The sequence below is a fragment of the Falco biarmicus genome, chromosome 4 (genome assembly GCF_023638135.1).
Source record: "Falco biarmicus isolate bFalBia1 chromosome 4, bFalBia1.pri, whole genome shotgun sequence".
Lineage (NCBI taxonomy): Eukaryota > Metazoa > Chordata > Aves > Falconiformes > Falconidae > Falco > Falco biarmicus.
In genome coordinates this window covers 11,472,597-11,500,259 of record NC_079291.1, presented here as the reverse complement: position 1 = coordinate 11,500,259, position 27,663 = coordinate 11,472,597, and the positions used below count along the sequence as shown (strand labels likewise).

Below are 27,663 nucleotides of genomic sequence, written 5' to 3'. Positions count from 1 at the left end.
CAACTCAAGGAATTTAAGAACGTATTTCAGAGGTCAAGACACCACAATTGTTTCACTAATGGACAGAAATGAAAATGCTGACATCTGGATGTCAAATAGCTCTTTTTACAATTTAAGTTCTTGCATGCCAATCTCATATCTGCTATCATTACATGCCACATCCATAAAAACCTATGCTCCATCAAGCGAATAAAATATTAATCACAAGCCATGTAAATGAGACAACAGAAACCAAAGAGATTCCCAAGACAAAAATGTTTATTTGTACTAACTCTTGAAGTGGGTAAACATTCACAACCTTTAAACAAAACCAGTACACATCTAGGGCAAGTTGAGTATATATCATTAGAAGATAATGCCTTCCTTAGTAATTAATATTCATAACTCAAGAATTAGCTACAGATTTACACCCCCTTACAACACCTTACACAGGGGTTATGTTTTCAGTAAGACCATTCCAGTACGAGGCAAAACAGTGTTTGTAGAACAGGATTCTAATTATTCAGTTCTACTGTCCTATCAGTCTTTTAATGAGCAGTATATATTAGTAGGGGAAAAATAACTAGTGCCAAGCTGAACTTTCTCAAGCACTGAAAAGCAAATACAAATGGTGAAGCAGATATAGAAATTTAAATAAATTATTTCAGTTACTGAAACCTCATTTTTTGTCTGAAAAGAACAAGAATATGATTACAAACTGGAGGAAAGAATTCCATAAAAACCTTTTCTCTGGATTTGCCTTAGAATAGGCTTTTGTACAAAACAATTAAGATTTGGGGGTTTCAGTGGTATAATAAAGTGGAATAATAAAGAAATAATTTTAAAATATATATTAATTTACCACATTTAGCTCATATAGCCCTTTATATATCTTACAAAATGCTACTGTTTTACATACTGCATGTAAAAAAAAAGTTTTATATATATGTATATATACACATACAAAGGCAAAGCCAATCAGCTTGGTATTAAAAAAACAACACAAAGCATAAGCAGACACACTGAAAGTTATGCAGTAATGAGAAGTGTATGCTCCACCTGTGCGTTAGTGTAACAGTGCTTCCAATCTTAAAGCATCCTTCTAATTGTCTAAGCAGAGTAGTTACTCTGAGTCAGCAATATCAGTTTATTTCCTCAACTGCCACAAACATTTGATGTTACTTAACTTCTGGCCATCTGTTATATTTAGCACTAAATTAGAAATAAGGCAAAATAACTTTTCACATCCCTGAATATCTGAAGACATTCACAAGATCTTCCAAAAAATTAATACAAAACATTACAGGAGCACAAAAAATGGTACCCCTGAGCTGAAGCAGCTTCCTGTCTATACAAAGCTGCCCCAATGCTCGCCGATTTCCGAGTAATCCAGGCTACTTAAGGAAGTATGACAATTATTCCCAGGTGTCCCCTTTGTTTTAGCAAGTTTTGAATGACGACTTCAAGCTTCAGGATGGGTTTGTGCTTACAACTTCTGGCCTAAAAACATCACTGAGAGCAATAAACCACAGTTCTGATACTGCTCAGAGGTTTGGAGCGGGTATTCAGAGTGGATGGGCATCCTTGTTGAGCTCCATAAATCTCCATGCTAACCCCTGTCTCCCAGCTTCAAGAATGAGTCCACTCTTTATGTGCCTAGTATATATTTTACAAAAAAATTTAGTTTAGTATACAAGAAAAGCAAAATAGTTTTATCTATCTTCTCTTGCATCAATCTCTTTAAAAAAAAAAAAACAAAACCAAAAAACCTAACCAAGCCAGACCCACTCTCAAATTCCATAAAATCACAAATTTTTCAATAAGAAATAAAATTAACCTGTCTGATTAAAGCAAAAGTGCCTTAAAAACCCCTCACTGAGATACCTGGGGAATAAGAGACAGATGCCTTTGAGAAGCTTTCTAGGCGACTGGTCGTAAAGGACTTGATCCAGCACCCATTCAAGTTTTGTCCAGTGAAACAGTAACTTCAGAATTCAACATTTCTCTGGGGAGGCTGGTTCAGGACTACTGTCCAGCTGACATGTCAGCAGGCACTGAAATGAATGCAGTCATTGTACTGGCACATAACACTTTTGACAACACAAATATGATCTACCAGGGAATTCCCCAAACATTCCTGGAGTTGTGTGGAGTGCAACACTTTGTAGCTGATGGTTAAGCTAGAAACACTACACAATAATTCTGAACAGTGGATACTCAAGCGTATCCTTCCTCACCCACCAAACACCACCAGTGAAGAATGAACACAGGTACAACACTAAAATGAATCCCAGGCTCCAGGGTTCAGAAACCTCAGGTCAGTATCCCCCATCTGTTTGAGGAAATAGGTTTCTAGAAGAGTCTAACTCCTGGGAACAGTAAGGGAGAAACAGAGAAATACAAAAATGCCAGGATTAAAAAACAGAAGGGGAGGTAATGATCCCCCTCTAGCACATTCCCTTTAAAACAGTAATTAAAAACTTTAAATTCACTTCGAAATCTGTTTCAAAATAGTCTGACAGTTTAAAGACTTTCAAAAAATCAAAATATTCTTAACCAGAGTTCATTAAAATATCCCTGTAGCCCCCCTAAATAACCGCTACCACTTGTTTTGCATTAATATTGCTTAAACTGGTATAATCATAAGCATGCAAAATGTTAACATTTCACTATGTGCACAGAACAAAACCAAGTTCTAATAGAAAGACTCCTAAAATTTCAAGGCTGTTTACAGGCTTGATTCAGTCTCCATCAAAACCAGTGGGATTCTTCCCACAATGTCCAGTGGATTTTGGACTACGTCTTGATAAGAGACAACAAAACATTGTGTTTTATGGTGTAGGAACACACACAAAGTACACTTGTGTATATACACTAGATATTTAGTGCAACTCTTGCATTGTGTGTCTTAAAACAGTTCTATTTTAGCCAGTAGAATGACAATCATGAAGCCAACACTGCATCCTATGTCAAACTAGGCTGTATAACAAAACCCAATACCCATTCAGAGACATTCATGTTACTGTTGCCTAGTGAGCAGCTTGGAACACAGCTTAACCATACATCCACTTGAATCCAGATACAAATTCGAGAGGCAGAAAACTGCATTAGTGCGGCGGCCTGATTGATTTTATATGTGCTCCGGATGACTTTGAAGGCAGGATATCATCTCTTTGACAGGCTTCCCTTCATAGCAGATTTGATACACAGCAGTGAATAGCGGAAACCTGAGAAAACACAGTGGGGAAAGCAAAGGCAGAGTAACTTTATTCTGTAACATTTTCTTAAGTAGAAGAAAAAAAATGGGGTGAGGAGAGGGAGGGAAAAGAGGCAGGCTGAAAAATCAATTTCTTTTAGCATTTGTCAAGTGCTAATGCTGGGCTGAAAAGCACTGGGTAAATACAGAACCTACATGCATCTCTAAATTGAGTCACTCACAGAAGCCTAGCTAGCTATAATGGAGCCTGCAACATTCATTAAGTATGGCACAACCATTAAGTGATCTAAAAAACTAAAAAATTAAAAACACTCAAATCCTTTCTTGATAATCTTACAGCAGTACTCATCTATGGTTAAAAAGGATGACTGGTACATCAGTCATGTATTATCTCTGAGCAATAATTCAATGATACAATTGCAGAATATGACATAAAGAGACATAAAGAAGAAATTGAAGGTCAAGTTTTTAATAAGAGTCCAAAATTAAACATGGATTTTGAAACGCTAAATTATATCTCTTCTTTTTTAAATTGTCCATGTTTCCAACAACCTCCAAATTATTCAGGCTTCTCTGGTAACCTGAAGGCTCATTACAACCAAGCTGCTTTACAGAAATTTATATTTGCTTTCTGTTCATCCTGGAGCGAGTGAGCCAGACAAGACCAGTTTTCACAGCCTGGTGAATTTCAGGGATTAATTATCTGTTCACCAAAATAAATATGCCGTTTCAGTGTAGCCTTTTATATTGATAAATTCTGACCATACTACATTATTTTGACTGAAATAAAAAATAAGGAGCATTAGAGATGGTGAAGTAGTTAATTTCTCAGTGGTTCAGAACAGATCTGGACTAGGACTTTCTCTTTAGGGAAGTGGTCCCATCAGTCACTCTAAAGCTTTAGCCGTAATGCACAGATATGGTATTGAACAGAAACCCCAACCAGTGCTGAGCACCATACGTGCTTGTCCATACACTCCGCTATCATGTGTTACACTAAGGTAACTCCTGCATTCTCAGGGGCAGATACAGGATTTGTACTTAGCTGAATGCAGTATTTTGCATTACTTGGGGAGCCGGGGGGTGGGGAAGTGGAGTAGATGTGGTTGTGAATTTAGTCCATCATTTCTATAGCTTCTTTTACAAGTGTTCAATTACAAAAATGAAATTCTACATTTTTACCTGAAACATTTTAACGTCCTGCTATGAAACACATGTCCATTTATCTTCATTTATTTTTGTGGAAAACCAGACAAAAATAGCAGCAATAGCAAAAACTATTTCAGGTCAATCCATGCAGGAAAAAAAAAGGTTTTACACAAAGATTTATTAACAAGCTTTAGTTATCACTCTGTATAATATACTGGACTGACAGAGGGGCTGAACTTGTTTTTACCATAAAAACTGAAATGCAGGCACTACAACAAAAATTGTTATTCTTATGTGAGAGGTGGCCACAAAACATGTGAACCTTCCGAAGCAAAAGCAAGTTTCACACAGCTTTAAATACAGTACTGGCAGTTACTTCTCAGTGAAGAGGTACCACTACCACAAACCACATCTTGATACATATGTCTTGCTGTTCATCACAGAGGACGTTACCCTGCTGTGCACGGGTCTGCCACACTTCTCATGGGGAAAGCAGAACCAAGGCCGACTGCAGGCTCAGGGCCAGCAAACTCCAAATGCCTCTTATAGCTGAACACATTAAGAGGGCTAGTTCTACAGCTGCTGAAACGAACAGACAGACTGCACTGTAAGTATCAATAGGCATCAACCCTGCTACGAAGGCTCTTCTGCTAACTTTGACTTTTGCCTATTTTTGTGTAGCCTTGGGACCCTTTGTAGGATGAGAGTATCAGATTTTACTCTTACTAGACTCTTACCTCTTCACTTTGAAACCATGGCTGTTTTACTGAGTTTTGTATTGTAAAGCAAGTTTTTGAAAAAACACTTTGAAAGTTGCTTGCAAAAATCTTGTTAAAGGGGACCTTTTATGAAAAACTGAGACATATATGTTGATAAACAAAACAGAAATTAGCAACTTTGTTTTCATATCTTTCATTAAAAACACAACCTAGAGTCTTCTATAATGCACTCTATTTGTTGTAAGATAGAATCGGGAAAAAAAACACCAGCCAACAAAAAAACCAAACCCCAAAACACAGTATCCTCTCACATTTAGGGAATCACAAACAGCAAAGACTGAAGCCAACATTTTAATTGTTTTTTTCTGCAGTTAATTACTGTACACTGCAGAGAAAGACCTAGGTGTCTTACATCCAAAGATAATGTTAAAAAATAAGTAATTTAATGCAGCTGATCCATGAAAACTAGACTTTAAAAACAGCTTGGGGAAAAAAAAAGTAACAAGGCTTGGCCTTCTGACTGGAAGTAATTTATTTTCTGATTTTACCTTCTCTACAGACAGGAACAGATAGACGCATCCCTTAATCTCACAAAGAGACAACGCTGTGTGGCTTTAGGAATCATACATTCTGACTCAAATACAAATGAGTAAGCCAGGACAACCTGCTTAATTTCACACCACAAAAAAACCCTGACCTACACAAGCAGATAGCATGTTTTATCCTACTGCAAACCGGAAGCCACATTAGGAAGGGAACTGCAGTATCTAAGCTAGAATCCACGTGGATAAAAGCAGCCACTGTATTCAGATGATCACCTATATACAGATACTCAATAACAAAGCTCCTCTCCTTGGAGTTAAGTAATGAATTAGCTAGTATGAAATGAGCTGTAGAGCCTCTTCACAAGTCTCTTCAGGAAGCTCTGCTTCTGTTTTCATGTATTTTATTCTTTTCACATGTTAAAACACACTCACTGTGCTCTTCTGTGATAGCAGAAGGCACTAATACACTCGGCAAACAAGGGCATTCACAAATTTAACATCATACTATTTCTACAGCAATATTATTTAAGGTTCTATTCACTTCTGTGATTTTAACTGGGGATTAAGCTACTATTATTACAGTGATTTTCTTTTTGTCTATTACCTTCATGAAGATATCAATACAAAATATGAAGAAAGAATTACGGAGATAAAAAAGGGGTATGCGGAACTTGCTTTATCTGTTGTCACTTACTTTTCCAGCATTCCTTTCTGCTTGAGGATGCGATACACTTCTGCAGAAGTCTGCGGTCCTTGCAGTTTCTGACCATTCAGCATTTCTTGCTCCAATTCTTCAATAGACTAAACAAGAGGGAAACAAAGAAGGGAAGAAAATGAGAGTTATACTAGTTTTCATAAGCCTGATAACATCATCTGGATGGTAAAAAAAAAAGAATGTTACTGAGGGTTTTCCCTTTCTCAAAAGTTACCTTGAGTGAGCATACATAATATTCTCCTCCTTCAGTCTGCACTCCACACTTTTTATCTCTCCTGTGTTTGGTTTTTTTTTTAATCACCCCTCCTTTAACACTTTTATGCTCATTCTAGCCTTGTAACTCACTCAAAAATGTGAGGAAAGAGAAGGCTGGTCAGTACAGCTAGCATGTCTCAGGTAACTGTACTATTACGCCAACAAACCAGGACTGCTAGTACTTGCAACAATGGATTTCTCCCAGTGAATAAAGGTACCTTTCCAGTTTTAACGAATGCTTCTGCTACACGTCGATTCCGGCCACCATAACATGTTGTGATGAGGTCAGCAACTCCACAGCTTTCCAGGAAAGTGGCAGTAGACACTTGTCCTTTGCAAAAAAGTCTGGCAAAGGCAATCATCTCCATTAGGCCAAGGCGAATAACGGCAGCTTTGGTATTGTCACCACAGCACAGGCCATCACAGAACCCAGCTCCTACAGCTACTATATTCTAACGAGAAGGAAAAAAACCACAAATGGGAAATGAGTCAATTATTGCTTACAGAATCCTAGAAGACCCCAAAAGACAGAGTGCAGATTCATGAAGAACCGGAGTAAGACTAGTTTGTTGGTTTGGCTTTTTTGTTGGTTTTTTGCTTTGGAGATTTTGATGTCTATGGGATAACCTTTAAACAAAAGAAAGAAAGAAAAAAAAAAGATGACAAGTCTTGCGTTACTAAGTATTCCCAAGAATAAAAGCCTAGTTAAAGCTTTGGAACAATCTGCCCCAGAGGCTGTGGAGCTGTTATTATTGACTATCTTTAAGAACAAACAGGTTACCCTATTACTCAAGCAAGGTTTTATCTAGATTGAGCTGTTCTTGTCCTGAAGTAGGAGTAGAGTTAGACTGACATCCCACAGCCCTTTTATCCATATTTTCTTTATGATTAAAGTAATACTGAAGCTAAGAAACACTGACTGACTTCTGTGCTGATATGCTAAGGGACCAAATTCTGCCAAGCTAATAGTATTAAGTATGCAGAGTTCCTATAACAATAATAATTAGTCAAGGATTCCCAGAAGGTTCATGACATGGAAAGACCTGTCCTACGCAAAAAAAGTTCTGGTGTTTTTTGTCCTTAGACCTGGTGACAGCCTTCTACAAAGAATGTGCTGTTTATTCATGAATAATCAGCTATACAGTCCCTTCTTTGGTTTATGAACATTGAAATAAGTTGAGAGGTGTTTCAGTGAAGTGACTATAAAAGCTGTTTTCCAGCCTGGGAGTCAGAGACTAGCCATGGTTAGTTTGTCCCTACCAAAAAAAACCCCAAACAAAACCTACCAAAACCCAAAACACTCCTAAAAGGCGGCATTCTGACTTACTAATGAAACAAATTAAGGAAGCAACTTTTGCATGCAACAGCAGCAGCAGTGACCTTAACAGAAACCACAGGAGAACCAACATTATAGCACCTAATGTAGCACCCAATGCAGGGAAAAAACCCAGCAAACAAAACACACCAACTTTAACTGTTGCTGAAGAAACAGCAACTGCTCGATGTTACTAATGAAAGCAACAAGCTGACTAACAGCTCGGGTTTTGGGGGGTTTCTTGGACTGTAAGAACCAAAACCTGCAGGCAGCCACAGTGCTGTGTGGCCAGCCATAGCTAGGTGACTGAATCAAATAAGGTCGGAGGATGAGCCATTGCTTTTTGAGCAACTAGCTGAGGTCTAAAAGTGACCTTAAAAATTGCAGACATATATCTCAACATCAGACCTGAAGCAGCAAAAGACAATCAAGCTTTTAAAACTGGTAATTCAGATGAAGGTACCTTTTCATCAGATGCCTCTCCCAGAGCAACCTCCAATATTTGTTCATTTGGTGGCAAAGCAAGAGGAAGTCAAACAGGTACTTAAGAAGTTTTCAGATGGGATAACCCATTTAAACTGAATTTACACATACATTAAGTCTGCAAATGTTTAGCACTCAGCTAAAAACAAAAACATTTTTGAACAACCTCTGGGCTTTTTCCATGTACTTGACCGCTCCAGTACTAAAGCTTCCCCTTCCCTCCAACTTTGCCTGCTTTGACTTTCCTTTCCACTTTGAAGCAGCCTACCTTGTCATAATTTACAGTATGATTTTGCCTATGGTAGTTTATTGTCTACTTCTACACTTTTTCAGTGTTTGTCTTTGGAGCAATAGAAGTATTGTTTTAAGCAAGTCATACCAAGGCTAATTACTTCTGAGGAAATGGGGTGGGGGAGAAGGGAAGTTTTGAGCCTTAACTCTAAAACACTAAGCACCTTTTGTACAATGTCCCCATTGTATGTTCTTATACACGGTTTGCAAATAATGAGGAAACAATACGACTGATTATGCTCTAGAACACATACCCATGCCTAGGAGACTGTTCTACATAATGCTTAGGCCACAACTATGAATTTACAAGGTCTACTATCTGGTTTCATTGAAAACCTTGAAGAAGCTATGACAACTCTCTTATGTCTAACAAACTGTAGAGAACTGAGTTTTACCACATTGAAAGTTACACCTTACTGAAAAATGAGCCACTCCTAAAAAACCAACCAAACCGAAACAAAAAATCTCACAAAACTTGAGACTGAGTCATCTTTCAGTCCAAAACAAGGTGAAAACAGGCAGCTTGGTACTTGAAATCCCTGGGTGCAGGCACTAAGCCGAGTTTGTTTCAGGAAGATGCATAAGCAAAACACAGATTAACACGCAAGACCCTAATGGCATTAGCACTACAGCAGTCCTCTGAGAAGCAGACTGGAGGGGGAGAATCACGCATCTATCTGGTGAAGACATCTTTCTGTATCTGATATGGTCGATCCTGAACGCTGCCATTGCCAAAGCTTACACCTGAAGTTACAAGAGTTTCTGCAAATGCAATGGGTATACACACCTGTGCAAGAGGAGAAAGCCCAGATTTCTGTGAGCTCAAAGATGTTTGCACACACAACATGGGGGTCCGAGAGCCCAGTAAGGAAGGACGGTTTTAGCCTGCAGACAAACCTGTGGTTTCAAAGGTTCAAAAATACTGTCACAACAACCCTGAAATGACTGCAACACGATGTTTCTCTTGGCCTGATGGATTCAGAGCTCTCAAAACCACTTCACGGTTGAGCAAACATATTTCCCCCATTTCCACATTAGCAGCTTTTTATATTAAAGCATGCATCCTGTAAGCAAGATGCACAGGGTGTTTTCATATTGCATATGGTCTTAAGCTACTATAATACTTTGCACTAACATGCAAGTCTTTAGCTGGTCTGGTACCCAGAAGCTGGCATTTCCCCCAGTCCTAGTTATTCTAGAACATGAGCAAGGACTGGATTCAGTTATTTTATTACCAGGATAGTGAAGCTATGCTCCAGAAAAGGTATGTTGACACCTGGGAGTGCTCACAGTAAGTGTCAGAATAAATGAGAAAAAGTGCCTTTTACTTGCATGTGACTTGCTGCAAACATGCCAAAGCTCACAAATGCAAGGCCAACAGATGACCCGGAAACCAAGGCTAACTAGTCTGCAGACTTGGCTGACAGATTGTTCTCTTACACAGTCAGTGCTCAGAAATATCCAATTTACAGTCCCATTCTGTTTACACTAAGTTCACGGAGTGCTCATGAGGACAACTTCAGGTGCTATTTCTGAGACAACCATCCCCTCTCCATAATCAAATGGATCATTAGAGAACTAAGCAGAAACGTTAATTCACCTGGGATGCCCAGCCTTCCTTGAGGCAGTGTCACAGCTCAGCACAGCCTGCTTTCCCTCTTGCTTACATGAAGTTGGAGAAGCTCCTTGCTTCATATCATGGGTGAGAGAGGTCAAATGAAGACTTAACAAATCAAAGACAGTATCAGCAGGACTGTCAGAGAGGTTAGGCATAAACTGTTTGCTTGCTCCTGGCAAACTTGGATGTAAATAATGGATTTCATTTCCACTTAATCTCAGGAAAGAGTAATTACCATCATCAGCTTCTACAATACCTAGACTGACTGTCCAACAGTGACTGCCATAAACACACTTTGCAAGTAACAGTGCTAGGTTACATAACCTGGTAAACAATAGATCATCATTATACCTCTTACTTCTTTGCTTAAGGCTAAGCTGGAGCCATAGGATTTAGAGGTGGGCCTGAAGCAACCTGAAAGGTAAGCACAGCTTGCTCTTTCTTCCTACAGTAACTGTTACATCTGTCTTGGTTCTTCCCTGCTGCCACTTGAGGGCTTTTAACTCTCCAGATCCCAGAACATATACCTCAGGCAGCTGGAACATGGCCATTTTGCCATATCCAGAGATAAGATTCTAACTTCTGCATCCCTCACACTAGCCCCAGCACTGCTGCCCTGGGTAAATGATTCCAGTACAGTTTACACCCAAGAATGCAGCTAGCAATGTACACTGCCTCTCAGGCATGCTGCTTGGTTCACGTACCAGCTCAGTCTTGCTTCACATCTGTGCTGTTCGATTGTCAGATCACACACTGACACAGGCGCTAAGGACACCTCAGAGGTGATAACCTTGGGTCTGTCCCACTCTGCAGTATCACATCCATCAGCATCCAGAAGCACATCTATATGTATGCACAGCTGCATGTACTGCTCTTACAGAGGTGTCATAACCTTTAGGCACTTCCTAGGAAGTGCCCCTTCACCACCTGGCAAACGGCTGCTGGAACTTGTAGGTGGCCTTGGGTCAGGCTGGCCATAAAGCCAACCGGACACCTTGAAACTGAACCATCCAAATTTGAAGTTTGTTGATTTCTGACCTCAACCCTTAGAAAAGATCAACAAATAAATGTGAAATGTGCTTTAGTCCTCAAAATAACAAAATCCTGATAGAGAAGAACATGCCAAGGGCTTTTTGTTCCTACAGCCAACAAGTTATTGTAGACAGCAGCTCTTTCTCAGTATCATCAGATTTTATAAAGTGACTGCCATTGCCTATTCAGCCAGTCTCCAAGCTGACACAAGACAGCAGTTCACTGCGCTCATTTCTATATTTCAGTACATCTCCATCAACCCACTGTCACAAAAATAAATACAGTAAATGAAGTGGATATTCAATTTATATATATATATACATAAATAGCAATCAAGCACGTTCTTTCACGATCACACAGCTGCAATACTTACTATTACAGTCTGAATTCAAATATGCTTCACAAAAATTTCAGACCTAAAATTATCAGACCACTCTACGATACCCTTCTGCATTTTTTCCCAGCCTTTAGGCAACCATCCAAATTAAAAACCTTCCCTGCTTAGAAAGGCTTGCAGAAATAAAAAGCAAGGTAAGTACAGCCTTTTAACAAGATCTAGTTTATTATGCTAGTATCCTTTTCCCAAGCTACTATTTATAGAAAAATGCAGAAGCTGTGAGAATATACTATTTCTCATAGCATACTATTTCTCATCCTTTAAATACCAATACAGAAGTTGGCTTTACTAGTTCCACATCCAAAAGTCTGGACTGGCATGTCTGCCTGCTTACTTCTGTCCTCCAAGCTGTAGTTTGCAGTAACACTGCTGACATTTTGAATTGGCACTCCTACAGAAAGAAAGTAGAACCTTTCTTTTTATACCTGTCTGTTCACACAACACAGTACTGTCATCTTCTGAAACTGAAATCTCCTCCTTCCAGCAACTTAATGCTCATTTTTACTATTCTTTCGTGAAGTAACTTTCCAAGTTCAATAAAGTAACTGTCCGCTGACGGAAGCTACACTTTAGATTTTTCCCTAAAAACAATCACATGAAAAGATGCTTATTTTTTACTTTTTTTTAGTTGCAAAGATTATCAGATTAATCATCTAAAGGCACAGTGTTACCCTTAGCAAACAATTCTTCTAATAAGAATGTATGACTTCTAAGAAAAAAAGCTCAAGTTTCACTATTTCACCATTCACACCGGAGCTTTGCATAGGCAATAAAAACATACCCATCAGTTTAATTTTAGCTTCTTAATTTTCTTTCAAAGGCATACATGCTCACAATGCATTAATAAAATTTTACAGTGTTAGAGTTAAAAACAGCTCAGGAAATCATTTACATACTGTCAGCACAACATTTAGAATTAAACTAGAAAGGGTTTTAATTGAAAAATTACTTTTAAAAATACAATTTTAATGAAGTTTTATTTGAGATTAAGGAAGAGTTGCATGTTTCAAAAACATTACCAATACTAGCATGACAGATCTATGCCACTTTATAGCAGTTCGTGCCTTGTAAGCAGTCAAGAAATCCACAGTATTTCTAAACAAATTAATCAATCTTTAATTTGCTTTTTGTTTAGAGCTCATACCATGCATTTCTTTGGAAGTCTCAATCTAGTTAACAAAATACACTGCAATCAAAACCAAATGACCAGAGCACACAGAATGTATACAGCTTTTTAGAAATGCAACTAGAGACTTCAGTCTGCAGAATGAACGATAAGTAAGGAAGCAGGAGGAAGGAACAAAACAAGGCTACAAAGAAAATACACAAGTTTCACCTCAGTATCTTTCCAGGTCAAGAACAACAATTTATTTACTTTCTTCTACACTTCCAAACAGATACTGGTATCTTGTCTGTCTTGGATCTTTACAGTGGAGTTTGAATACTAGCTGCTCAGTTTGATGGGCGCACTCATCTCTAGTGCCCTTTCATGAGATTTGTCTGGAACAAAAATTACCCTGGATAGAACACCTCTGTCAAGCAAGAATTTAAAGCTAGCCAGAAAACATCAGGCTGAGCAGATTTCAAAGAAAAATAAAACTGTAAAACTTTCTGAGTAATTTCATGGGTCTGTACACAGCAATTTATTTCCTGCTAACCTCTCACATAACCACAACGTTTTAAAGCAATGGCTGTGGAGCTCTGCAATCTTGAGAAATTGCTATAAAAACAGTAATTCCAAAGCATGTTACACCAAAGTGTATTCCATTAGCCCAGTGCACAGACCCATGACCTCCTTCTCAGGGCTTCCAGTATGACAGCTCTCAAAAGAAAATTATCAAGAAAAACAGTATGCCAAAAATGGCATTATAGTTATTAAGTTACTTCCCACTGAGCAGGAATCAGAACTCCTTAGCTTAAAGACATAACTCATTGGCGTGGTAGCTTTGCAAGTGAATGGTGTAGTTTACACATAATTTCAAAAGAGAAAACAAAGCAATACAAAATAATTATCCAGAACATAAAAATAAAAGAGCCAAGTTATCTACTAAACCACTACACCCATCAGAAATGCTTCTATGACAGATATCACATGTCAACTATGGTTCTGTTGGCCAGGGTGCCAAGCAACTAATGCCTTCCTTTCACAAACAGCCTGTAAATTAACTTGAAAAAAAATTAGCAGTAAGAACACATTTAAGCTAGGCTTTGCTTCCTGTCAGCATCAGTTTTGTTACCAAAAAAATTCCAGGTGAGTAACTGTCCCAAATAACTTTTTTCCTATCCAGGTCATTTCTCTATGTGGTTATCCACATGAACCTTATGCAGTGTATGTCCACAAAAGATGAAACTTAAGAGTGCTCATGTTGTGCAAGTCAATGAAAAGGGGAATAGTTTTGTCAACAAACACAATCAACTTCCTTCTCCCTTTCTTTTTGTGAACACACTGTTGTAAAAAGAAAAAGGGAACTAAAACAGATTTAGAAATATGTTGACCAGTTAAGATGAAATCAACACTTGTTTCATGACTATATGTAAGCCAAGTATAAGATGTAGAAAGAAGCTGGGAGATGGTGAGACAAGGGTCTAAAAGCCAACTCTCAGAACAAGCTGCTCCCTAATTTCCCATCTGTTTTTTCCGGAAACATTATGTAGCAGTTTTATGTATTATATAAAACACAATAAACTTAATTCTTCAAATGAAAATACCCTTTTTTCTTCAAGGATCACCATTCCAACTGTGTTCCAACTGCAGCCCCTGTTAATCTTACCTTCAGAGCACCACAAAGCTCAACTGTATCTGCATCGTCTACTACAGTTATTCGGAAGTTTGGAGTCTGCAGGAGTTCTTTGAAGAGAAGGCCATTTTCCACGATTTTGCTGCCTGTTGAGAGAGAGAAAGAAAGGCTAAAAAAATATGAATAATTGATGTGGGGTTTATTTAGCCTATCCTGTGCAAGCCAAAATACTTTAAAGCAGAGATAAGGCTGTTCTATCTTCATCCTAAACAGACTCCTGTCCTAAGTTAATAAGGACATGTCTACATCACACTTAAAAGCTCTGCACTGAGTTACTCTGGACTTCTTAATAATTCAGTGTCTGCTCAGCAACACATTCTAAATAACAATTCCATTAAATCTCTCTACTCTCTCTTTCCTTGATCATTCTCTTCAAAAAGAACAGTTAATAATAAAACAAAGGTAAATTCAAACTGTAGCAGGTGGAATTCTACCAATTATTTTAAGGCCTGCATTCCAGAAAAATACCTACTAATAAAGGCAGGTCAAGGATGCTTCATTAATTGAGCATGCTGCCACTGACAAATGTTTCTAAGCACCAAAAGTAATTCAACCATTCAAAAAATGTTCAATGAAAAAGCTACCTATGACAGGTTACAAAGCTAAAAACGCACAAACCTGTAAAAATTAACACTGAAAAAAATAACATGAACTCTTGCTATTATGTATGACTATCTGTATATATACACACATATGCCTATCTAGACACTGTGAAATCCAAGACTAGACACATCTTTGTGCTGCAAAGGTGTGCAGACGTCAACACAGAACTAAAACCACGGCTAGCTTTTGAGGAAACTAATTAATTTAAGAAATTAAAATAAGATATCAATAACTTATAAAAACCCCAAGCAGCCCTAACATGCATAAATACCATCTGTGACCGTAACATCTGAGCTGGAGTACAGGATATTTATCCATATAAAGCCATGCAGACCCAAGAAAAATCTTAGGCACAGTAATAAAATAAAGCAGTTTGTTATGTGGAGGGTGATAAAAAGCATGCTTAGTATTTCACCTGCTTAGGTCACAAGCCTAGCGAGACTAGGTAAAACCACACTCCTGCCTCTCCTTCTATTCCTGGTATTGTCCTAGCACTTCTGGAAGTGTAAACACTTTGGGAAATTCAACATTAAAATAAGAAGAACCTAACAGTTTCTGATAACAGCCAGCTAATGTTGAAAACAAAATTTGAGCTATTTGGTGTGCAACTGTGCGGACAGAAGCATGTTTTAAACAATGTTATTACTTGGAACAGTACCTATTGTGGTTTCACAGAACTTCTCTGCTGCCACCTCATTGGCAATGTTAGCTCCCATCAGCACACTGATGTCTATTCCCATCTTCTCTCGAATAATGTCAGAGATCAGTTTGAGTCCCTCTGGGCCTTCATCTATTCCCTGCAGCCAACATTAAACAGAATTACTAGAGAGTCGTTTGTTAGACACAGTAGAGAAGAAAGCACATGACAATTAGTCTTGTCCAAAGGTGAGCAGTGCAACAAAGCCTATTCAGATAAAGACCAAAGATCACACTACTGGTGAAACCTTTGCTGTTGTGACCTCTCCAAGCTGTCTTCTTTTCAGAGGAGGCAGCACCTTAAGAATTAGGACTAAAGTCTAGATGATGGAAACAGCTGCTATTCCATGTTCAGTCTAAGACCTGATTGTAAGAAGTGCTGAATATTCACCTTTGTTAGTTCAGAATCTCAGTCGCTTATCATCAGTGTATCCTTACTAAACCCACTGAAGCATCACAAATTCATCACTTGTGAATCAGACCTCCACTTGGATTTGAAGTTGCACCAAAACTCACAAAATGGCACCCTAAAAACTTGGTTTGTGAAGAGGTATCTAACTGAAATATCAGAGACTGATTCCTCTGCATATAACATTGACAACAGTTTACACATAGAAACAGTTTAATAATTTTGAATCCTACTATAAATAGAACAGCCGTTCACAGGTATGCAGAAAGCTGAACAACTAAGAAAAAATTAACTTCTAAGGATATTTACAATGCATTCTTTACAAAGTGTGAAAGTAGGGGCAGAAACAGGACCTTAGAAATGATCACCCCAGAGATTAATGCTGCAATGGAGAAGAGAGTCTGGTACCTTGGATTACCTGAACCAAGAACTCCAAATGACACCACTTTCTTCTCACAAAACCCTTTTCTCCTAGCCTGCTAAATGCAGACTACTTTTGAATTTTTTAGAACAGGGGCATGGCGGACAAGCTACTGAATCAGTCTCTTTCCCACAGTATACCAACTTTTATATAGTACTATTTGTTAATGTTGGGGATTTGGTACTTTTGTGGATTGCTAATTTTGAATTATGACTTAAAGGCAAAAAGGCAGTGTGCTCCTCTACTACTTCTAGATACACATATACACACGCTTGGATGTTGCCAGTAGTGACGTTTCAGGCAGGCAGTAATTGGCATTTCCACTGATCAGAGGTGCCCTACCTTGAGCAACGTGGTACAATCAAGAGACATGCAGAAATGCCTGTATAAAACCAGCAGATTAAACTAGCCCTTGCATTTCTGCATTATTTTTCAATCTGTACCACTTAATGCACAGCTCTGTTTTCTCATCTTTAATGAGCCATACAGAAAGAATCTGAAAGTAATCATGCATATACACATTGCATTTTTCCCTCACAGCATCAAAAATGTCCCTGCAAAATAACTGGAAGGTCTTTCTCCCTAAGTAGGCAATTAATAAACAGCAAAGCATGCACACATTGGGAACAACTCCAAAAACGTGAATACGTACACAAAAATTATTCATCAAACTGAAAGATCAGAGAGGCTTAGGTGCAAAATTCAGCTCCAATATGAAACAAATGCAGCTTCTGACAAAGTCAAGGGGACCTGCACCTGCTTCTCATAGAGCTAAATCCAATACTGAATGATAGATGACAAAAGAAAAATCAAACACCCCTCCCTCCCCCTAAAACCAAGACTCCAACATGGGAATTTCCACTGGGAAGCCATGATCCCCAGGCAATGCAAGTCCAATTCTATGTTTTTATCACTTGCATCCTAACGTGCCTGCCAGAGCAATCCCTGGGGCCCATATACAGGTAGATGAAAATGAGGTTGATGTTGAGTCTGCCTGAAGAGTAATTTGAATGACCTCCACCTACTCTGCTTCGTGTGCTCGCTGCCATACCACATTATAAGCTGTATTATAATTCCTCTCCCCACATCCACACAATGGTTTCTTCGGCTTTCATAGACATCAGTGATCAGAACTTATGTAAAGCAACACAGCTGCAAATATTTCAATGGGAATGCAGATTAACCAGTAGACAAACATAGACAAATGTCTTTATTTCCCGAAGACTCAGTTTTATTATCAGATTTTAGTTTCTGCTTGAAGATTAGACTATCAAAAAAAAAAAGATAAAAGAAAAAAACTACAAGATGACACTGCTAACTTGCCAAGCAATTTAGAAATCACAGAAACAAGACGTCCCACTGATGGTATTTTTCAGAGCAGAACTCCACTTTTAACTGCCAAAGTTAATACAAGCCACTTTAACAGCATTACTGTTGAGCATGAGATCACTAAAATTATGACTTTGATGAAAACAGCATGCATAAAGAAACTGCAAAAGTAGAGGAAAGAATGCATTCCTGCCTCTACTACTTTGTTTCATTGCTGTGTTCAATCTCTGCCCTTTCTTCTTAAATTATACTTTTAATGATGCACAGTTAGACCTTTTCATAAAAGCTAACATCTACTTTGCATTCTCCCATACAAAAATTAAGGGGCCCCACACCATTTCTTTTGAAAGACCACCAACTGATGCAGTGTCACAAGGTGACAGTGGGAAGGTGCCTAGGAATCAACTCTGCTTTGTCCGGCAGGTGCCACTATTTTACCTACACTACACTACATGTGGGCTTTTTGTTTTGTTGGGTTTTTTTGTTTGATTTGGGTTTGGATTATTTATTCTTATTAAGATAAGTATCCCCACCCACCTTTTTTTTTTTTTTTTTTTTAAACATAGCCCTTAATCAACACTCCATTAAAGCACCAGTAATCAATACCCAGAGCAGTAATCCCAAGGGAATATAGGCCCATACTCTGAATTCAAATATGCTGAGATACATCCTCGTTTACTTCATCGATTTTCTTAGAGTTATTCCTGTCACTAAAGACATGAGAACATAAGCCACATTTAGCAAATTAAAGGAGAATAAAGTTTATCTTGAGCTTACAGAAGTAAGAAGCGTAAGTGTGCAACTTCAAAGCAATAAACTTAAGGGCACCTAGGACAGTTGTCTGGCTTTGATACTATGCATTCAGCTCTTCTACATTGCCTTATTTTACCCTTCTACAATATGAGAATTTTTTTCAAAAAATGGAGCAAGTGCACTTGGGAAGCATTACCTTTTAATACACATCAGCAATATATCAGGTCAGCACTCACAAAACAATACAGATTTGATGGGCTTAGATAGCCAAACTATACAGACAAGTTTGCAGTAAGTAGTGATAGGGTTTTTTTGTTCTTTCTGAGCACAGATCCATAAACACATCATTTTCCAGAAAGGACAGTAAACAAGTGAAATGCATGCTGAGAAAATGGCCTACTTGCAACCAAGTACAATGCAACAATAAACCAGAGTGTTTCAGACCTTGCGGGAATAGCTTATTCTTTGCAGCTAAACACACAAACAGGGTGCGGGGGAAGCTCATCCACATTTAAAAATTCTCCTGCCACCAAAACTACAAACACTCGAGTGAAAACAATTCCTGCACCTCTGCACTCTCTGATTTCCTATGCTCAAACTGTCTTTTTGGGCCATGCTGAACAAGTTCCTTTGTTGAAACATAGTATTTGACATGAACAAGAGCACTATCCTCAGTCACATGAAATTCTCTCAGTTCTTAAAATGATCAACTCTGTGTGTGGGGTGTGGATTAACAATCAAAGCATTATGCTTGTGCTCTGTTCTTCATCTAATGATGTGTTTGGAAACAACAAATCAAAGATTGGAAAGCTTGGTGATGCAAAACATATTCACTCCCACATTCTTTTCAAAAGTCTTGTCAACAGCCTCATTCTCCTCTTCCTGCAAGCACTAGCCTAAAATAAAACACCACATAACAATCCACTAATGACAAATTCCAATCTTACATCTAGAAAGGTTTAATGGAACTATCAAGTGAATAATTCAAAGAGATTTTTCATACCAAACTATCAAGCCATCTTGTTCTAGAAGACCCCATGACACATTCTCAGTTATTAATGCACAGTGTTTATTATACCTTTATGAGTGTTATACCAAGAGCTTTCTTGGGTACTCGTCCTGTGATTTCATCGCAGACTTTATGAATGAACTGATGAGGAATGACAAAAACCAGCAAGTCTGCATCCTGTACAGCTTCGTTAAGGTTTGGAACAGCAACCTGTGTAGTTATGGGAGAGAAAGGCCACATAACTTCTTTAAAATAACACTACAAATAAATGTTATTTAATAAGCAAAAGCACATTTTGGTCTTATACTGAATGCTACAAACTACTGTGCTCAATCACTGAAAATAAGCAGTAACATAAACTTCCCAGAAAAGCAAAATAATTTAAGCTTTCAAACAAGTTATGTCTTGAAAGGGGCATCTTTGCAACCCCCAGCATGGTTAGTGCAACGAAAATTCAAAATGTTCTGTAACATTCAAACAAGTATTTCTACTTGAGTAAGAAAATATGAAGTAAGAAGCTGCCTTCTCTTTGATAAAATAACACCACTATTTGATAAATTATTGCATGCACAAGTTTCTTTCCCTAGTTCCTTATACATTCAAATTTCTTCTGCAGGCCACTTACACCTGTTCAGCTTATATTCTCTTTTTCTGTACTCACAGATTTTGTGTACCCTTTAAGAAGGTGACCTACTTTGAAGTCACTTGCCAGACTCCACTTTTCCTAACACTTGATGACCACCTTAAAATAACACTCAGACTTAAAATGCAGCAATAAGCTCAACCTATCGATAAAGAGAACAAATTTGAACATGCAGGTAGTGGACAGCAGAAAGACTACACTTGCTGAAGGCTAGGGAAATGGATTTCAGCATTGTCGTTAAAGAGAAAATTGCAATGCACAGCAATTCACATTTTTTCTGCCCAAAATATCTACTGAATTGTCAGCTGCTGTAGCCTCTTCCTATAATGTTTTTGGGGCAAGAGCCAGCACCTGCCCACCCACCATCATGATACACCAACACAAAATACATGTGGAGTCCCACTGTTCTGCCCTCACAATGCTACATCTAACATGCTGATCTGACTGCACATAGGTGAAATGCAACTGAGAACATAAATTGCACACGGCTTGCAGTCTGCTTGATAAATGCTCAACGCTCTAGTTCTCATCCTGTAATACTTTCTAAGAGTTTCAGAGAACTTGAAATCCCTTCAATTCTCACTGACCAGCCAGCTCCCTTCCAAAGCTGAAGCCAAACCTTTGTTTAATGGGCAGGGCCAGAGCTGTAAATCTGCTCCTCGTTTTCATATTTTCTCTTTGATACAGAACCTTAAGTAACATGAAGACAATGGGGGGGGGGGGGGGGGGGGGAGGGGGAAGAGTTAGGAGACTACAGTGTGTTGGACTTACCTACCTGCATAATTGCATAATTTCACTTGTTCAAATCTCTGATCTCATTGGTAAAACAGCATAGTCTGAATTCTTACAAAACCTAAAGATGTTAGGGTTTATAGATTTATAGGTTTCTATAGAAAACAAATTTCTACCTCTGTTCACAGCATGAACAATATATTCCCTTCACTCCATAACTAGAATTTAGCTTCTGAGCCTTACCACATTATCTGGCAGCTTGTATCCAGGGAGATATTTTACATTTTCATGTTCATTATTTATGATATCAGTCAGTTTTCTCCCATTAACGTTCTCCTCGAAGACCCACATCTTCACTGTGGAAGCAAACTTTTGCAATTTTTTTACATTATTGCCTATTATTTTGGCAACTGCAGAACCCCTGCAGGAAAGAAAAAAAAAAATTCTAAAAAAATTATGATTTTGTTCCAGAAGAAAGAGACTGTCTTTAAAAAAAACCAGAAATTCACAGGTTATCGAACCAGTTACGTGTAGCATTTTTGATCTACTAAAACAAGTGGAAAAATATACCAGTCATTCATACCTGCTGATTTCTCTCAAATGTATCTAGAGTAGGTTTGACTGAAGCATTTACTGAAAATGTCCTTACTTATTTTGACTGCTTATTGGCTATCCACTTAAGAGTCTGGGTTATTGTATTTCCAAAATCAAATGGATTAAGAAATGGAATCCTTTCTTAAACAGTGGTAAAAGTGATATACTCAATTTTAAAAAATGGGTAATTTTCACCTTTAAGAAATGGGAAGCTTTCTTTGCTAAGATGACTGACCTATCAATTGCTGTACAATACTGATATGCATTTAAAGCCAAGAAACATTTATATCTTGCATAAGTTATAAACTTCATGGTTATGCTGCCAACATCACAGAACTTAACTGTCGCCAACAGCATCCTCTGAGTTTGTAGGCAGACAATTCCATTACTGTTAGACTCATTTTCTCCCCAAGAGCACACAGTAAAACCTGTAGGATGGTGATCAATTTTACTACTAAAATCTCTAAGCAACAATGAAATTAATCAGAATTACTGAAGTTGCATGCAAGAAGAGGAACAAATGCAACATTGCCTTCCATTCCTAGCCTGAATGCTACGTGGAAGAAAAAGCTGCAATTTTATAAAACCTGTTAAACCTAACTTTCTTTCCTGAGACAAAGAAATAATTACTGATAACCTATGAAGCAGGCAAAAAAAAATATTTAGAAAGATGCAATAAAAATACAAAGTCACTGGTCTGAAGGCATGTGCATGTGTGGAAACTGCACACTTTACTAGGAGGTAAGAACACATCCAGTTATGCTTACTCCCCTAAATTTCTTATGGACATTGCTTGTAATAAAACTCATAGCTGGGAACTAAACCAAATAAGATTCATTCTGCTCCAAGAGCTTTTAATATGGCACAACTCATTGTGCTGCATTGAAGATGTGCTGTCACAGGCCTAAGGTCACTTTTCTAAGTAGTAGCAGGAAAAAACTGCAGTATCCTAAGCAGACCTCTTTCAGTTAAACCACGAAACTATGTCTTAAAAGACTGGAATTTATTTCTCTAACAGCATTTAACACACTACAAAGTCCCCTGGGTTCAGCAGGTGACACAAAAGCCACAATTGTCAGCCATCTCTCATCAAGCTCATATTCTAGATCTGCATGCACACAGAGTGGTTTCCACTACAATGGTAGACAACTCACCAGCTCAACCCCCAAATTTCTGATCCACACAAACAGTATGAATCACAGTCAACACAACACAGGTATGTGTTCCTCAGAAAGTGCTTTGAATTCCTTGAACAAAAGCACATTTACTACTGCAGATACAAGGTCTGGATCCCAGCAAATCACTGTCTTCAGTTCTGAACTTCACTACATATTCTGTGTACTTAGTGTTGAGAGAAAAAGAATAACTGATTCAGCAACTGTCCGTCTGGGATTTTCAAACAGCTTGCCAGCATAAAGTTTGGCAGCATGTACTACTTGAGTGCGACATTAATTCCATTACTATTTAACACTTCAATGCCTTAGCTGTCTTCTTTTTCAGTCTTTGAATGTAGTATTAAAAAAAGTAAAGATCTGCCTATTCTTAGCTCCTGAATTCAAGAAGATTCTCTCAACTGACCTCTCTGGTTCCTCATTCTCTGTCAGATTGCAACAACTGTTGTAGGACTGAATTAAGCAAGGTCAAACTGACACAGTTTAAGATTGCTCCATGCAAGGTGGAATACCAGATCCCACACCTGTTAATCCAACAAGCAAGCCTACATTCTTTTATGTGTCCTAATACAGCTCAGTGTGTACTCTCAAATAACTTAGTGGACTGTCTGGCTCATTTTGTATACTCCTGACACATCACAAGGCAAAGGAATGGGTGTTCTTGCCAATTTATTACCAGCAATAAATGTTCTAGTGTAAGCGAGATAGGTTGCAAGACTTGGTGTCTGCAGCAGCTCAGTTACACAAGAAAAACCACAGTGAAAGATTCCCTCATGAACCTTAACACTGACATGCTCTGAGGGATGGTTAATCCTATTCGAGTCAGACAAGGTAGTTGCATGCCAAGCAGCAGTTCTCTTCCTTGCAATGAGTGTCAAAGGTACGCCCAAATACAATCACACACACTTACTTAACACTTCTGCAGAACTGTATCTGACCCTCACTGAGCAAGAAGCACCCACTTTGTCTCCTACCTTTTACTGTTACACTTATCACAGTGGGTCTGCTTTCCGCTCATCACTTGAAAGGTAAAGCACAAAACATAGAAACTCCTGAACTTGCCCTGATAACAGCATCTGTGGAGGTCACAATATCCAAGGACAAATAATAGTTAACTCTAGCTCTACCACTTGTCCCTGTAAAATCATCTCAGCTATGCCACAAGTTTTACCTCCTATTTTTCTACAGCAAGTTCCTAGCCTTATGTCCTGGTAACTTCCCATTTCTTTACAAACTCTACAGTTTCTGCTCAAGTTGAGCAATCAGATTAATTAACAACTGGTTCTAGCAAAAGAAACAGGGATAAATTCTGGCTGTGCACACCTTGTTAACCTGCCCTGGAAGCACTGTCAGAAAAGCAGTCTATAGTACATATCCAGGGCAACGTTTGCAGCTTTTAACTGAATCTGGGCACTGTCCTTGCAAGGCACGTTCCTAAGGTGTACTCTCTTCACATTCAAGAAAGCTTATTTCATCCCCTATCTTAAAAGATCATAATACTATCACTTATCCCCCAGCTGAGCAACCCTTTAATGGGCAAGGCCAGCGAGGAGTACAGCTCCTGCTCTTTGCTGCCCAGCCATCTGTCCCAGCCCATGATCAGGTGTTGAGTGACCCCTGCCAAGTCAACTTCATTATTAAGGTGACCTTCCTCATAGTAAACTGACAAAACAAGTCTGACTGGAAGTAGTTTATCATCCAAGGTGATTAGCTCAACCCCTCCAATCGGTCAGTGCCAACCTCCTTTAGTGGTGTTTTTTTTCATCCCAGATATAGGTTAAAGGGCTGTGAGAAGGCAAAGGTGTCTGTACAGTTACTGGCACTTGTGGGACAGAATCATCTCACATAGAACCCCAAAACCCCAGTCTCCAAACTTCTAAAAATGCCAAACTCCACTCAATTCAACTACATCTATGCTTACAATTTAGGCGACACCAGTCACAGGCTCTGGTAATTCAGGTTTCAAAAATACATAACCCCAATATATCAGTAAGATGTATATAAATGCTTCAATTTCTTTCTATTTACCTGCTTTTGAGCATTAAATGCTTCCACTTTAGGACCACAGGCCCCAGGTCAAAAAGGCACTTACATACACAGAGGCAGACAAATCAAATTAAGTCCTGTTTAGTTCAATGGCTGCATATATTGTTTAATCACAGTGCTCTTTGCAGTCAGGGTCTGATGTCTGTCACCAGACCATCACTGTTCTTGGACTTTGCGGAAGAACTCACCTACCTCTCCAGGAATTACTGTTTTCAGAAATATTCAGGGGGCTGGGGGGAGAAGACGGGAGAGTGGTTGCACATCAAATCATTCATAATTTACGATTTTTTATTACTCTGGCTTCTGCTTTCCTGCCACAAAAAACCTGCCACCCTGCTATCACATATGAAATAAACAATCAGTTATTTGAATACTTTTACCCCCAAAAGAAAGAATAAAGCTGATGCCCAGTAATAGTATTATCTCTTTCTCTCAGCATCGCAGATATAGGTTATTTTGCCACCCAAATATCCATCGCATTAGGCAGAGGCTTTTCTTGTTATTAAACTGATCCAATGAGGCAAAACCAAAATATATATGCACGTGGTTATTGCTAGTAGGTAATACTTACAAAATCCTTTTGCTTCTGCAAGTATGTTTCACAGTGAACTAAATATAAATGCAGTCAAAACTTTTTTAAAAACTTTTTGCTAGATTTCATGTATGGAATAATAGCAACAATACTCCTAAAAGAGAGGCAGGTCTAACTGCATCATTTCCTTCTGACATATATTGCAATGCACAGTATCTCCCTGTTCATCGTACTAGCAAGCACAAGGAAAGCAAGAGATGCTGCACTGAAACGTCAGCCATTCCCTCAACAGGCCGTCACAAAGAAAAACATAACTTGGCAGTTGCTGATATTTTTAACTATGCAAAAGAGCACCAAAAGCCAATTGCACGGAGGCGGCAGGGGTTGAGCAACAAGTCCAAGATCATCTTGACAAAAGACTGTTAAGTTTTGTTTAAATAAAATGCAGTGCCTTGCCCTACACCAAACTCCCCTGAGTTTAGATTCGATGTCTTAAAACGCATTGTTATCAGAAATAACATAATACTTAGCATTAGTAATTGAAGTGACAAACTGAAGATATATTTACGTAACACACTGTAATTAACTTATTGTAACTAGGGACTGGGGGTAAAAACAGTGATGAGGAACAGCAGAGAAATCAAAGAAGCAAGATGAAGTATTATTAACATGCTACTCCTCTTGGAGAATGATTAGTAAATCTATTGCTTTCAGTGGACACAACAGTAAGTTTATTTAAGTCTAATTATAAACTAGCGATAGATGCAGTGGTAAAACCTTGTCTCAAGCCTTCAGTGTGCCTCAGCATAACCAATTTGAAAAAAGAAAAGGTATCACAAATAACCTAGCGTTTTGCGACTCTTCTTTAACTACTTTGGAAAACAGCTACACAAGAAACCCCGAACAACGCTTTTGGAGAGGAGCGGAGTCGTCAAGGAAGCCTACAGGCAGCGCTTAGCTAGCAATGACCTGCTGAAAAAAAAATTTAAAAAATGTTCAGCATCTTTAATGTCTGTGTCACCTGACATCGGACGAACCACATAACAAATACCAGGTTAAAAATATCTTAAAAACTTCTTCAGAGAACAGACGGATGCCTACAAGCACGCCAAAGCACGGTGCTCGATTCTGCCCCTTCCTCCTCCGTTTCCTTCAGGGCAGCGCCGCCGCCTCCGAGGGAGCCCGAGGGCCGGGGCAGCCCACCCGCACGGCACTGGAACGCCCCCAGAGTCCGCCACAGACCAAGCCCCGCTGGCAGCTGCCGGCGACACTGTGTTTCAACACCCGCACCGGGACCGTGGCCTCCGGGGCGCGGCTGCCCTCACCGCCGCCACCCCTGAGGGGGGAGCGCGGCCACGGCGCCAAACCCTCCGGCTGCGGGCCGGGGGCACGACGGCGCTGCGCGGGCAATCGACAGCAAGGCCCGGCCAGGCACCGCCTCAGGAAATATCAAGCCGGGGCCGCCGCTGAGGTGTTAACCCCCTCAGGGGCTGTCGCCGCACTCACCAGTTCCCCGAGCCCACGATGCAGACCTTGAGGGGCGCCGCGGAGAGCGCCATGGCAGCGCCACCCGCGCCCCGCCAATGGCCGCAGCGATGGGCTCCGTGAGGCGCCCGCCTCACGCTCCCCCGCCTCCGCCGTCAGGGGATCGCCCGCGCCTCCCTCCGCCCCTGCGGCTTGCCGGGAAGTGTAGTTCCGCCCTGAGCCGCTCACCGCTGCCCCTGGGCTGGCTCTGTGGAGGGGCTGAGGGTTAGTTAGCTAAGTTAGCCTCGCCCTCCGTGGCGGGAGCCCTCGGCCAAAATTGGCAGTGCCTCAGACACTGGGCCGTGTTGTTAGTTACCGTTTTCTACCCTAACACTGTACATTTCAGTCATAAGTGGCACGACAAAACTGTTGTGCTGTCTCCTAGGACCAGGGGAGCACCGAAGAGCCTCCCAATAAATCTGTGAAGTGCCCAGACGCGGAGGCACCAATGTATCAAGTAATAAAGCGGCTCAGGCCTCGGGGAGGGGGGGGATCTTAATGAGAGAAATACGAGTCTTGTCAAATATTCTTTTCCCTCAGCCTTTAGCCAAAATCATGTTGTTCCCTCATCCCTCATGCTTCTCCAGAGGGGAAAAAAAATGCAGGTGAGCCGTTGGTTTGGTAAGATGGTTTTGAGTCATTTGTGATACACTTTTTTGCCAAAGGTGTATTTCTACTGACAGCTTT

The 27,663-nt window shown here is 39.5% G+C and overlaps 1 protein-coding gene across 1 annotated transcript; it reads right to left on the bottom strand.

Moving 5' to 3' along the window:
- Window positions 1–240: 240 nt before the first annotated feature.
- On the bottom strand, window positions 241–27,097 carry GPD1L (glycerol-3-phosphate dehydrogenase 1 like). Its single transcript, XM_056336704.1, has 8 exons — window positions 26,959–27,097; window positions 21,352–21,529; window positions 19,803–19,943; window positions 15,775–15,913; window positions 14,487–14,599; window positions 6,798–7,031; window positions 6,304–6,410; window positions 241–3,206 (listed from the first exon to the last, which is right to left on the bottom strand). Exons 1-8 carry the CDS (start codon window positions 27,009–27,011, stop codon window positions 3,110–3,112), a joined length of 1,062 nt encoding a protein of 353 aa, XP_056192679.1. The 5' UTR covers window positions 27,012–27,097; the 3' UTR covers window positions 241–3,109.
- Between the last annotated feature and the right edge of the window lie 566 nt (window positions 27,098–27,663).

Excerpts from the sequence above, each read along its gene's own strand:
- GPD1L (XM_056336704.1), bottom strand. The coding sequence starts at position 27,011 with ATGGCGCTCTCCGCGGCGCCCCTCAAGGTCTGCATCGTGGGCTCGGGG. Across the intron at positions 15,914-19,802 it reads TTGGTATAACACTCATAAAG|GGAATAGATGAAGGCCCAGA; the intron begins GTATAATAAACA and ends TGTTGGCTGCAG. Across the intron at positions 6,411-6,797 it reads CATTCGTTAAAACTGGAAAG|TCTATTGAAGAATTGGAGCA; the intron begins GTACCTTTATTC and ends CCTCTTGTTTAG.